This window comes from Elgaria multicarinata, chromosome 17, assembly GCF_023053635.1.
Source record: "Elgaria multicarinata webbii isolate HBS135686 ecotype San Diego chromosome 17, rElgMul1.1.pri, whole genome shotgun sequence".
Lineage (NCBI taxonomy): Eukaryota > Metazoa > Chordata > Lepidosauria > Squamata > Anguidae > Elgaria > Elgaria multicarinata.
In genome coordinates this window covers 25,638,909-25,652,602 of record NC_086187.1, presented here as the reverse complement: position 1 = coordinate 25,652,602, position 13,694 = coordinate 25,638,909, and the positions used below count along the sequence as shown (strand labels likewise).

Below are 13,694 nucleotides of genomic sequence, written 5' to 3'. Positions count from 1 at the left end.
TTTAAGAATATGTACCAGCTATAAGAATTTGTTCTGTAGATTGATTACAAACTGTATATATGTTGTATATATCACTCATATCTCTAATATATTGCGTCTATTTTACATTTCTAAGTAATTTTGTGGTTGAGTGTTATCACCCTTATTGTGCCGTGCATTAAGATCATCGGGTGATCTTTCTCCAAGCTCCATCATGAAGGGAGGGGCATTGTGCCTCCACAACAGCCTTCTCTGGGGTGGCCCCCCACAACGGAGCTGACATTAGATTCCATTCCCTCCCCCTCCCAATTTGCCTAGGCTAAATTGACTGTATTGCTTTCAGCTGGTTGAACAGGGCTCCCCCGATCCCCCCCCCAAATTTTATTGCTACAGTGTTTAATTTCATTGTTCTTTTATCATATCAACGACTGGAAATTTATACCTCCCCCCCCCGACTTAAATACACAGAGTGGGGGCAAAATGCAGACCCTCTGGCCTCTGGAAACCTAATATATGTGTTTTAAATGAGGAAGAGTCAAAATAACCCCTCAGACGTTCACGTTTTCCGGAGCCCTAAAAGAAAAGAGAGACCAAAGGAGTAAGTTAAGAAACTACAACAGAAACCATGTACGTTTAATTTTAAAAGAGTAACAAACATTATTCGGTCATTACAGTGGAGATTAACTTCACTCCTATCAATATTGTTGGGGGGGGGTTTACCTGGAACCCCCCCCCCCAGAAGAGTCTAGCAGATAATCCCCCTTTCTTTTGTCACCCCAGACAAGAAGGGAGCCTTGAAGACCGGGAAGGGGTCCTGTAAGCAGGACTTTGAAATGTTTGGCTTTCCACCTCCGCTGCCATCTAGAATGGGACAGGCTCTGGCATCTCTTGACGCGTCCTCTGACCAACTGCTTTCCAGATGTGATGGCTGACATCTCTGCGAAGGCCGCCTGGAGCCCTCCCTCCCTCCCTCCCTTCGATGGAAGACATCTGGCAGGCGGATCGTGGCCTTCTCTCGGCCAGGATGCAGGCTGAAGCGCAAGGGCTTTCTCCTCAGCTTCCTGGCCAGGGGGTTTGGGGCCTGTCTTTCCATGCTGCGTCCTGCCCCCCACCCCCGGGCCCCGCTGTTCATATCATGGCTTCCATATGCAAAATCTTCAAGGCCTCCGAGATCTGGGAGCTGGTGTCGACCTGTCCGTACATCCCGACCAGGAAGGCTCTCTGCAACAGCACCGCCGCGTGCTCTGCGATTGGGGGGCGGGGGTGGGGAGGAAATATTAGAGAGAGCAGTCGTTAGAGAGATCGGCATTTCAGAGGCTGACTGGCCCAGTTCGCACTTAACGCTAAGTCGTGGTTTATTTCACCCGTGGTTTGTTGCCCTGCCAACGGTGTGTCTGGCGGACGATCGGACAAACTGGGTTTGTTTTCTTAATCCCTGGACTGTTTGTTCCCTAGCTCCTTTGTCTGCTCCCTCCCTATATCCCAAATGCCCTTGCAGTACTGTGGGACTGGGATGTAGGGCAGCAAAACAACCCATAGACCATCAAGTCCAAGGTTCACATGTAATGACAACCCATATTCTAAACAAGCCAGAGTTCTCAACCCAGGAACAACCATGGGTTCTCCGTGACATGGTTCACATGGAACAACCCAGGAATTGCTGCCTCCTGCCTGTTCACCGCTTCCATTCTGAATCAGCTTTTTGAAATAACCCAGGAATCCAACAACAAACCATGGGTTATAACTCTGGGCTGTTTAACTCTAAACAACCCAGAATGCTGGGTTCACTCGAGTTGTTTCAGAAAGTGGGAAAAAGCCAGCAAACTTGTTAACCCTAGGTTGTATGATTATGTGACCCAGGCCTTTCTGGGTTGTTGATGGCTAAGAAACCATGGTTTGTTAGCACACTGCATTTGCACATCACAACAACCCAGAATTCAGGAACCCAAACCATGGGTTAGCGTTACGTGAGAACCGGGCCTCTGTCTTCGTTACTGAGGATCTGATTATCCAGATTGCCAGATGATCCACACGATCTTGTGGGTGCAAATTCACTAAACTGAAACTGTGCAACGTTGCTCATTTCCGGGGTATACACCTGGAACTTTCTCCACCCCAAAACCAGGGCCAGGTTTAAGGTTTCTTGTACTTGTGTACAAAGCCGTAAACAACTTGGGACCAGGATACCTGAGAGAGCCCCTTCTCCCTTACCAACCTGCCCGGTCACTGAGGTCATCCGAGGGCATGTTCCTGGTGGTTCCACATAGATCCATCCTCCGATTGGAATCCACCAGGGGAAGAGCCTTCAGCGTGGTGGCCCCCCTCCTGTGGAACTCCCTGCCTCAGGAGGTCAGGCAGGCGCCAACCTTGTACTCCTTTCGGCGCCTCCTGAAAACATCTTTATCCCAAGAAGCCTTTCTTTAACATGCAGCTTTGGATTTCTGTTTTTTGCTACTTTTTAAATTTTGTTTTAACTGTTTTTATTCTGTTTTTATTTTCATTTTTACCTTGTACACCGCTCAGAAATTTTTCAATGGGGAGCGGTATATAAATATTCTAAATAAATAAATAAATAAATAAAAAATAATAATAAAACACACACAGCATCAGCCATGGTGGGACTGCCCAGAGTTTCTTCCCCCAATCCGATCCGGAAGGCCAGAGAGCCAACCGTAATGCTGTCGGCATTGCAGCCGCCTCCATCACTGCCTGGATCAGAATCGCCTCGGCCTAATGGGAACGTCTGCCAATATTTGCCGGAGATCAAAGGAAAGGTTGCCTACTGACATTTGACCAGAACACACGCACAGACACACACACACACACTCACACACACACGGCCCGCCGCACCAAGCCCCGGGCTCAGTATTTATTAGAAGGGACGCAAACACGCTTCGAGTCCCGAACTATTTCAAGGGGACGTGTTACTGGGCCTCCGTACTAAATGCCATCCGTGTTTTCGGAGCCAAAGGCCGCGAGCGGCACCGGGAAAGCCGGTTTCAAAGGAAGGTGGGGGGAACTCAAGGGGAGGCCGGCGCGAAGGCTGGCCGTGACGGAGCCCCCGAGGAAGCCACTTTGAAGCGGTGGGAGGGCTGGGAAGAAAGAAGCTAGTTTCGGGGACAACCCTGAGAGCAACAGTTGAACTTGCCGCACCGAACGCCTGATGGGTTTCCAAGCGCCACGATGCCTGGTGCGGCGTTAAAGCCGTCTTCTTAATTAACTCAGCCTGCGTTTGTTGGTTTTATTTATTACATTGTTGCCCTGCCCTTCTTCCATGGAGCAGGTCGTGGGCTCTCCTGCATGAGAGGCCTTCAAGAGGCAGCTGGGCAGCCCTCTGTCAGGGATGCTTTAGGGTGGATCCCTGCATTGGGTAGGGGGTTGGACTTGATGGCCTTAGAGGCCCCTTCCAACTCTACTATTCTATGATTCTCACACAGAACGGCACATACGATTCTTCTCTCCTACTTTATCCTCACAACAACCCTGTGAGGTAGGTCAGGGCCAGCGGAAGGCAGTCGTTAAGTCTGTAGGATCTACTTTGGGGTTTCCTCCCCACCTAGAACCCTGAGATCCACCAGGAAGACCTGGTATGCTAGGATTCAAGAGTTCTGAGCCCAGGACAAATGCCGGTCCGTGGTCCTTCTACACCAAAATCCACTCCTGCCTTCCCCAAGCTTTCTTCATTCAGCAGTGTAATCTGAGAGGTAGGTGTGCGCGTGTGTGTTCTTTTGTTGCTGTTATCCCTAGATAATTGGGAGCCAAAAATCCTTGCCCGTTAACAGCCAGCGCTAGCCTAATGCAACCCCCCCCCATGCCACTCCCCCCATACACCGTCTATATCTCGCTGCCGCTGGTCCTCCGTTAAACTACTTGGCAATGAGGTGGGCGCTTCCTGGGCGTCCAAAGCCTTTCGCTTCTATGTGGCTCTGCGGCCTTTGCAACAGGGGCGGTGAACCTTTCTGCCAGAGGGCCGAATTCAATTCTGGAGAAGCTCTCGGGGGCCGCGGTCTCGTGGTGGGCGGGGCCTAAAGCAAAAAAAGGGGCAGGGCCAAAGACATAATGCCTCAAAAGGCTTAAGAGAGGCATTTCAGCTTTTTAGAATGGGGGGAAATGACCCCAAACTGGGAAACCACCAAACTATCTGCGGTGGGCGGGAAGGGGGCGGAGCCAAGGGGAAGGGGCGGGGCCTAGAGGGCCAGTCGGGACCCTAAGAGGGTTGGATTTGGCCCACAGGCCTGAGCTTTGACCCCTCTACCTTACAACACCCCTGCAAGGCGGGGCCAGTCTTTCTAAGCCACAAGGCAGGCGTAGTCTTACCTTGGCAGAGGAGAGTGTACTCGGGCAGGTTCCTGAGGGCCGTCTGAACCACCTCAAAGTCCCGGCTGCCGAGGCAGTACATGAACGTGGGGAGGAAGTCGACCGCGATGCTGGGCGTTTCGGAAGGAGAGAACAGAAGAGGAAGCATTCCAGTGAGTTCAGGGCGGCAGATCTAAAAAGATCCAGGGATCCAATTCCGCATCCTGTTTCCTACAGTGGCCAGCCAGACGCCTCTGGCGGAAACCCTACAGGCAGGGTGGGAAAGGCCCAGTCCTCTACATGGCATTCAAAGAGACACTGCCGCTGTGCCGGGGAGATTTCGTACAGCCAGCCAGTGTCTTGTGGAATTATTATTATTATTATTATTATTATTATTATTATTAATAATAATAATAATAATAATAATAACGTCCAGCTGCAGCGGGAAGCATCACTGACAGCCCTTGCAACAGCAGCAAAGAGGCAGCGGTAAAGAAGGCGAAACCTGTTGCGAAATGGATCCAGCTGCCCCACCAAGTACCTTTTCATGGCAGGAAAGTCTGCCAGTGAATTGCTGACTCAGCGTTCAAGTCTCCGCCCTTCCCAACTGCAGGGCAGGAAACTGTGCTTCTAGAAAGCCAGAGCAGGGGAGATATTTGGGGATTCCCCCCATGCGACTATGTCCTCGTGTGGGGGGAGGTACTCCCGCCAAGGGAATGGGTGCGGTGGCCTGTTCCTGGAGTCCCCCCCCCCCAGCGCTCTTTGGTCTTTGTTCGTGGGCGCAGAGTCCCAGTGGCTCAGGCTCCCTGGCTCCATTCCCCCGCCCCGCCAGTTCTTCCCCTCGTACCTGGGGTTGTTCTGTATCGAGCGCAGAGCGAGGCTGAAGGCGAGATTCCGGCAGGTCTCCTCGGGGGAGCTCATCAGTCTTTGCAAGTGAGTCTGAGAGGGGAGGGAAGGAAAACTAAGCATCTCTGGGGCAGGGCTCGGCGGACGTCCCCGGAAGACAGGCAGGGCAGCTATAAACCTCTCTCTCATTGGCCGGCAGTTGCTGGTGCAACACCTCCTTCTGCTCAGCCACTGGCTGGAATGACAGGGAATCCAAGCGACACCGTGCAGCACTGGTGGACATGGGCCAGTCACTGGCAGAGGTCAACTCTGCAGTGTCTAAGATGTCCTACTCACGACCAACAAGCAAGCCTTGTCTACAGAGATGACCGGCCCTCAAACCTGCAATTACTCCCATGTGGAGCACTGACACCATGGAAGAAAAAGAAAAGCATTGTTTCCTTTTTTACAAAAGCTTCCTAATCGCCTGCATGGAATTCTAACTCGCCGTGGGCGACTAGGCTACATGGAAACCTGTGCGAAGACCCAAAGCGGTGAGCAACACAAGCGCCGTCAATGCCCTTCCCGAAAGGCCGGGGGAAAGTCCCACCAAAGCAAAGCAAGAAGACGGGTGCAAAGTAGATGACAGTGTAACGGCCATCACTCCGCGGAGCGACACGCAGAGGACACCCAACGTACGGAAAAGAAGGAGAGGATTTCCGGCCTCCGCCTGGACATCTCATCAACGTCGCTCAGCACCTCCAAGATATCTGGGAAACGAGAGAAAATAAAGAGTTTGAGGAGATCGATTCAATCTCTCCCTGAACTATCAAAAACGAAAAGAAAAGAAAGACGGAGCTAACAGGGTCTTAAGAAATCTTAAATCCTGAGAAATCGCAACAGAGAGCTGCAGCTATGGGGCGTTATATAAATGTAATAAACAAATAAACAATGAACTAGGGGAAAGGGGTGGAAAAACTGCTAATGGTTCCACTATCAATAATCATGTAAAAATGTAAGTGGAATATTTAAGATGTCTTTAATATACGATTGATTGCATTTCTATACCACCCAATAGCCGAAGCTCTCTGGGCGGTTTTCAAATTTAAGACAATTCAAAACAAAACCATAGTATTAAACCATAATATAAAACACCATATAAAAGCTACACCAAGATAAAAACAGCAGCAATGCAAAAATACAAATTTAAAATACAAATTTAAAACAGCAAAGTAAAAATTAATTTATAAAGTGTAAAAATATTGGGAGAATATGTAGCAAAAGTGTTCAATATAGTTCAAATAAATCTGAACTATATGGTATTACGTAAAAAAACCCCAAAAACATAACACAAGCCATAAAACAATAAAACCACAATATGCAATAAAACCAAAACAAAACGCGTTTCGACCCTATATGGTCTTCTTCAGTGGTATACTAAAATTTACATACACGGAAAGTACAAAAATATGTTTTCGAATAGTTTTAGCCACTATTCTGTTGCTTTTTAAAAGGCTGTAAAAAGCCTACTGAACTCAAGTTGTTTGCCAAGTTAGTAGCTTTTATATATGTCCTCCTGTCCCACCTGGTAAGGTGGTTTTGGAATGACTAGGAGTTATTTTATGCAACAGGTCTATTGCTACTTGCAATAGTTCGGAAAGGAAAGGAACCTCTCGTGCAAGCATTGAGTCATTACTAACCCTTGGAGGGACACCAGCTTTCGCTGATGTTTTCTTGGCAGGTCTTATAGTGGGGTGGTTTGCCGTTGCCTTCCCCGGCCATTATTACCTTTCCCCCAGCTCACTGGGTACTCATTTTACCGACCTCGGGAGGATGGAAGGCTGAGTCGACCCGAGGCGGCTGCCTGAAACCAGCTTCTGCTGGGATCGAATTCAGGCCGTGGGGAGAGTTTCAGCTGCAGAAACTGCTGCTTTACCGCTCTGCGCCACACGAGGCTCTTTGCAATAGTTCAGTATGTTGTTATTCAGGCTTCTAGCAGAAAATATGAATATTTTGTATATTGCAGATAGGAACTGTTGTAAAACGCCCAGAGAGCTTCGGCTGTGGGGCGGTATATAAATGTAATACATAATTAATAATAATAATAATAATAATAAAGTCAGGTTGCTTACCTGTAACTGTAGTTCTTCGAGTGGTCATCTGTGCATCACACTAATGGGCTCTGCGCCTGCGCGGAGACCAATCGGGAAACTTCCATAGCCTAGAGTTTTGGCGGGAACCCCTCCCCCCCTATATATATATCAGGGGTCCCCGCCCTAATCCCTCAGTTTCTAGGAGACCGTCATTGTGGCCCCCTAACCAAGAGATATGAGATGGTGGCATAATGGTTAATGCCAATAATCTGTCAAGAGAATGAATTTATACATTATGTAGTTGACATAGACTATACCAAATAAAGGGTTACCGAAGTGATATTAGTATGGATAATATAGTAAATGGCCTCCCCTTAGGGGACATACATATGCATATAAACGACACAAGAGGGGTAGGAGGGTGGGTTGTGTGAATGCACAGATGACCACTCGAAGAACTACAGTTACAGGTAAGCAACCTGACTTTCTTCTTCGTGGTCTCTGTGCATCACACTAATGGGCGATTAGCCAGCTATCCTACCTTGGAGGAGGGTTGGTGTCGTCAGTGAAGAATCTCAGACAGGACGGCTCTACCGAAAGCGCAGTCCTCTCTGGCACGAACGTCAAGACGATAGTGTCGTATGAACGTGGATGGCTTGGCCCATGTGGCTGCTTTGCAAAGAGAGGGTAATGAAACGCCTCTTCCAAAAGCAACCGAAGTTGCGACAGCTCTGGTCGAGTGGGCTTTGACCTGTGTCGGTATTGGTAACTGGGCAATCTCATAAGCCAGTTTGATGGTTTGAACAACCCAGGCTGCAATTCTTTGAGATGAAATGGGTGATCCTTTAGACCTTCCAGCATAGGAAATGAAGAGTCTTGGTGATTTTCGAAATACTTCTGTTCTGGATTTGTAGAAGGCTAAAGCCCGGCGAGCATCTAGGGTGTGCATTGTACGTTCTAGAGGTGATGTCGGTGATTGAAAAAATGAAGGTAGAATGATATCCTGTCCTAGGTGGAAATTGGACACTACCTTGGGTAGGAATGTCACATCGGGTCGTAGGGTTGCTTTGTCTTTGTGGAAAGCTAGGTAAGGTGGGTCTATTCTCAGGGCAGCTAGTTCTCCTGCCCTTCGTGCGGAGGTTATCGCGATTAGGAATGCTACTTTGAGAGAAAGAAGTCTTAAGTTAGTCGTTGCCAGGGGTTCAAACGGGGGCTTTGTGAGAGCGTGAAGGACCACTGACAAGCTCCATGTTGGGACTATCGATCGTGATGTACCCACTGTGTTTTTTAGCCCTCTTAGGAAACCTTTGACTAGCGGATGCGTGGTCAAAGGTGGGTTGTTGTGTCGATTGGTGTGAGCTGCGATAGCTGCTAAATAGACTCTTAGGGAGCTAGGTTTTAGTCCATTTTGATGTAAGGTAAAGAGGAATTGTAAAATGTCCGTAACAGAGGGATATAGTGCATTGAAATTATTCTCAGCCGCAAATTTTGAGAATCGTTTCCATTTTGCTGCGTATGATTTTCTGGTGTTGGGTTTTCTAGATTGTAGTATGATATTTTGGATGGAAACAGGAAGCGTCTCTGAAGTTACTGCTCGATTTTCCATGCTGTGAGTCTCAAGGTGTTGAGGTTGGGATGTCTGACCTTGCCCTGGTGAATCGTCAACAGGTCTGGTCTTTGGTGGAGTCTGTAGTATTTGTTCCTTGAAAGGAGAAGTAGCCTGGTGAACCATGGTTGGCGTGGCCACCAGGGAGCGATGAAGATGCAGCTCGTGTTGTCGCGTTCTATCTTTACTAAGGCTTTGACTATGAGGGGAAACGGTGGAAAGAGGTAGAATAGTGTTCCGTCCCATTTCATGTTGAAAGCATCTCCGAGGGATCCTGGGCTGGTGCCCGCTCGGCTGCAAAAACTTTCGCAAACAGCATTGTGGTGTGAGGCGAAGAGGTCTATTGTCGGTGTTCCCCATTTTTTGAATATGTCTGACAGAGCGTTGGGGTGAAGTGTCCATTCGTGTGTCGTGGATGGTGAGCGACTTAGTTGATCTGCTAAGGTGTTGTCTCGACCCGCTATGTATACAGACGTGAGGTAGATGCGGTTGTCGATGCACCAATGCCATATATCCATCGTAAGGTGTAAGAGGCGGGAGGAATGAGTTCCTCCTTGTTTGTTTAAATAGAACACTACGGTTGTGTTGTCTGATGCGACTGTAATATGTCGGTCTCGAAGTACGGTAACGAAGGCTTTCAATGCTTTTTGCACGGCAAGTAATTCTAGGACATTGATGTGATTGAGTGATTCGGTCCTTGACCATTGTGCTTGAACGCTTAGAGGACCGCAGTGTGCTCCCCAGCCTGATAGAGAGGCATCTGTCACCACTGTTCTGGTGGGTGCTGGTATTTGGAATGGAAGTCCTTGGGTGAGGTTTCGTAGATCTTCCCACCAAGCTAGGGATTGTTTTGTTTTCGTAGGTATGTAAAGGATGAGATGTTGATCGTCTCGTTGATTGTTGTATGCCCTTATCAGCCAATTTTGTAATCGTCTCATGTGGAGTCTTGCAAATTGTACGACAGAAGTCGTCGCTGACATGTGTCCTAATAGTTTTTGGACGGTGTGGACAGTGGTTGACCGACGATGCCGAAGTCTGTTTGCTAAAGTTGCGAGGGTTCGAGCTCTTTGTTCTGGGAGGTATGCCCTGCATGAGATGGAGTCGATGTCTATACCGATGAAGCGAATAGTATGAGCGGGTTGAAGGATGGATTTTTCTGTATTTACACATAATCCGAGCTTGTGCAGAAGTTGTAAGGTTATGCTGAGATGTTGTTGGAGTTGGTGGTAAGTCTTTGCAACCAACAACCAATCGTCTATGTAAGGGTATACTTGTATTCCCTGTAGCCTTAGGTGGGCGCATACCACGGTCATACATTTGGTGAAGACGCGTGGTGCTGTTGCCAATCCAAAGGGGAGGACTAGGAATTGGAAGCACTGATCTCCTATGGCGAATCGTAGATATTGTTGGCTGTGGTGTCTTATGGAGATATGAAAATATGCGTCTTTGAGGTCTATGGTGGCGAACCAGTCTCCTTTGGCCAGGAGGGGAGTTATCTGTGCTAGGGTAACCATTCTGAACTTTTGAGGTGTTATAAATTTGTTGACATTTCGAAGGTCCAAGATCGGTCTGAGGCCTCCATCCTTTTTTGGGACTGTGAAGTATCTTGAATAGAATCCGGTATGTATCTCGTGAGGATGTAGTGGGCGGATGGCGCCCTTTTGCAGTAGAGTTAGTACTTCTTGTGTGAGTGTTGGTGATGGTTTGGTCACCTTTATTCCGGAAAAAGGAGGGAGGTCGTTGAACTCGATCATGTATCCTGATTCTACGATGGTTAGGACCCATTTGTCGGTGGTGATGGATTCCCACGCGTGTAGGTAATTTGATAGATGGCCATCGAAAGTAATGGAGTGACTGGTTAAGACCTCGATGCATGAGTCAAAGTCGCTGCTTTTTAGCAGGTTCCTGGCGTTTGCGGTAGGACTGATATTTTCCTGCATTATATTGTCTCTTTCCCTGTTGTGGTTGTTGTTGTTGTTGTTGTTGGCGAAAAACGCGGTCGGATCGAAATCGCGTATTCGGGTGGTACTGTTGTCGGTACCAGGGACGTTGTTTGAATGGTTGCGTCGCCTGTGTCAGACCCATTTTTCTGGCAGTGGTACGTGCCTTGTGCACTGAGTCCATGGTGTCATCTGTGGTGGCATGGAATAGTCCTAGACCATCGAATGGGAGGTCTTCTATTCTTGTTCGGGCCTCTTGATTTAGTGAGGTAGATCGGAGCCAGGCATGTCTGCGTAGTGCGATGGCAGCCATCATGGTCCTGGTACCACAGTCTGTCTGGTGCATAGCGGAGTGAATTTGCATTTTGGCAAGTTCAGACGCTTCGTTTTGAAAGACTCTAGCCAGGTCCCTACGATTTTCTGGGAGGTCATCACAAAGAGCTCCTATTTTTTCCCACAAGAACAGCTGATAACGGGCCATGGTGGCCTGGTAATTAGCTACTCTCATGCCCAGTGATGCTGATGTATAAATGCGACGTCCCATAAAGTCTAGTCTCCTGCCCTCCTTATCGACAGGAGAGGAATGGGTTCTATGAGATTTTCCCTGTGCGGACTCTACTATCACAGAGTTTGGTGGTGGGTGTTTTAGTAAGAATGAAGCATCTGTTTCTTGTACTTTGTACATGTTTTCTAATTTCTTTGATGCTGGAGTCAGGGAGGAAGGATTCTTCCACGATTGTTGAGCAGTCTGTAACAAAGTGGGGAGATACGGTATTGTTACCGATGTCGCACTTTCTGTGGTAATTGCATCGAAAACAGGGTCTTTAGGTCTCTCTATTTGTTTTTGTACTTCTAGCCCAAGCGTTTGGGCCATTCGAAGAATGTGGTCGGAGAAGTTTACAACATCTTGTGGAGGAGAAACAGGTTCCTGTAAAGTTACTGCTGCATCGGGAGACGGTGTCGATGGAGCAATGGATACTTCTGAAGGGGAGTCAGATTCATATCCATCAGAGGGAGAGTCAAGAGAGGTAATGTATGGTTGTCGACGCTGGAGGGCGGTATCGGCAACAGCAGGTGAGTTTGTATGTCTTAATCGAGGCGTCGGTATGGGCACATGGTCATCATGTGATCTATGTCTCGACTCCGAGCGAGGTGGTAATTGTGGAGGAGGCATAAACTGTTCGTCTTGTCCCTGTCTAGGTGGCGATCTATCGTGTCGGCGTGGTGGGGAGCGTCGAGGAGGATATTCCCTGGTGTCGTATTCGTAGCGAGGAGGTCGGTAATATTCCCACGGAGGGTAATCCCTTCTGTAATTGTAGGAGGAGTACACCGATGATCTGTCCCACTCTGTATGAGGGGATCTAGACCTGTCGGTACGGTATCGAGGCTGTTGAGATCCTCGTTCTGAGCCTCTCCCCGGCGACTCGGAGATTAGAGGCTGTTGTCTCTGAGGAGACGCAATTGCCATGGCCTGTGTAGTAAGGCTTGCTGGCGCAGATTCAATAAGTTCTCCTTCAGAGATCGAAGCAGTCGGCATAGGGTCCGGTACCGATGTTATCGGTTGTACTGCTGTCGGTGTCGAAGGCATCGGTAGCGTGGGGATTGGTGTCGATGGGTGTATGGGCGTTCTAGGGGCAGATTCGAGAGGCTGCTCCCTTCGCTTTTTCTTTTTCCGTGGGTCCAAATGTTTCGGCTTTTTGGGTTTTTTAGAAAGTTGTTCCAAGGAGAGTGTTGCTTTAGGAGTTGCTGGCTCGTGCGTTAGCATTGGGCCAGAGGTTGATTTTGATGGGGAAACCTGTATAATTCTCAGGCTGTGTTGAGCCGCAGAGGGGTTATCGGGCTTTGTAGCCGTTGAGGTTGAAGCAGGTTTCATTTTAAATGTTGTTTTCGCCTTTTGGGGTTGGGCGTCTACGGCCTGAAGGGCCTTGTCCCAAAGGAGAGAGCGTAGTCGGTCCGCACGGTGTTTTCTCGTTTGTCTGGTGAAGGCCATACAGTGGTGGCAGGAATCTACAATGTGGCCTTCACCAAGACATAAAACACATAAAGAGTGTCCGTCCGAGGGTGGAAGTTTGCTTCCACAACGAACACACTTACGGAAAGGCGCCTTGACGGCCATGCGCCAAGGCCGAGCGATCAGAGATCGCAAATAAGTCCGAGAGTAAAGAAAAAACGCAAACTGAAAGGGTGAAATATAAGAAGATAGAAGCAGAGTAGAAGAAAAATATATATAAACTTTTATAATGAACTCTAAGCGCTGCTAAAGCAGAGAAGCCCTAAGTTGGTCTACCACAATGGCGGTCAACGAAGAACTGAGGGATTAGGGCGGGGACCCCTGATATATATATAGGGGGGGAGGGGTTCCCGCCAAAACTCTAGGCTATGGAAGTTTCCCGATTGGTCTCCGCGCAGGCGCAGAGCCCATTAGTGTGATGCACAGAGACCACGAAGAATAATAATAATAATAATAATAATAATAATAATAATAGAAGAAGAGTCCTGTTGGATCAGACCAAGGGTCCATCTAACCTGTTGGATCAGACCAAGCGCTCTATTCCCACAGTGGCCGGCCAGCAGGACATGAGGGCAACAGCACCCCCACCCATGCTCCCCAGCAACTGGTGTACATCGGCAAACTGCCTCTGCTCTAGTTTGATCAGGACTAGTAGCCATGGATAGCCTTCTCCTCCAGGAATTTGATTAACCCCTTTAAAGCCATCGAAACTGGTGGCCACCACTTGTGGTAGCCGAGTGACAGCTGCCACTCAAGCAGCCCCAGCCCAAAGGGAAGGGGGCCCGGCAGTGTTGCTGGTTTCCACTTAAATGTTTCCCCCCCCCTCCACCCTTTGGGACCCCCACGGCAAAGAGCGAACTTTAGGGAGCCCTGCCACGCGCATCGGTTTCGGCTCGCACAGGGTCTGCCAATATTTCACCGGTGCTTTTAAAAGGGCAGCATTC

The 13,694-nt window shown here is 48.7% G+C and overlaps 1 protein-coding gene across 1 annotated transcript in view; it reads right to left on the bottom strand.

Moving 5' to 3' along the window:
- Positions 1-578: 578 nt before the first annotated feature.
- Positions 579-13,694, bottom strand: part of INTS1 (integrator complex subunit 1) — a 59,807-nt gene continuing 46,691 nt past the window's right edge. Inside the window, exons 44-47 of the mRNA XM_063143531.1 lie at positions 5,800-5,870; positions 5,123-5,214; positions 4,297-4,406; positions 579-1,223 (exon numbers count right to left, since the gene is read on the bottom strand). Coding sequence (XP_062999601.1) covers positions 1,108-1,223; positions 4,297-4,406; positions 5,123-5,214; positions 5,800-5,870 — 389 coding nt within the window. The 3' untranslated portion in view covers positions 579-1,107. The remainder of the gene's footprint in view (positions 1,224-4,296; positions 4,407-5,122; positions 5,215-5,799; positions 5,871-13,694) is intronic.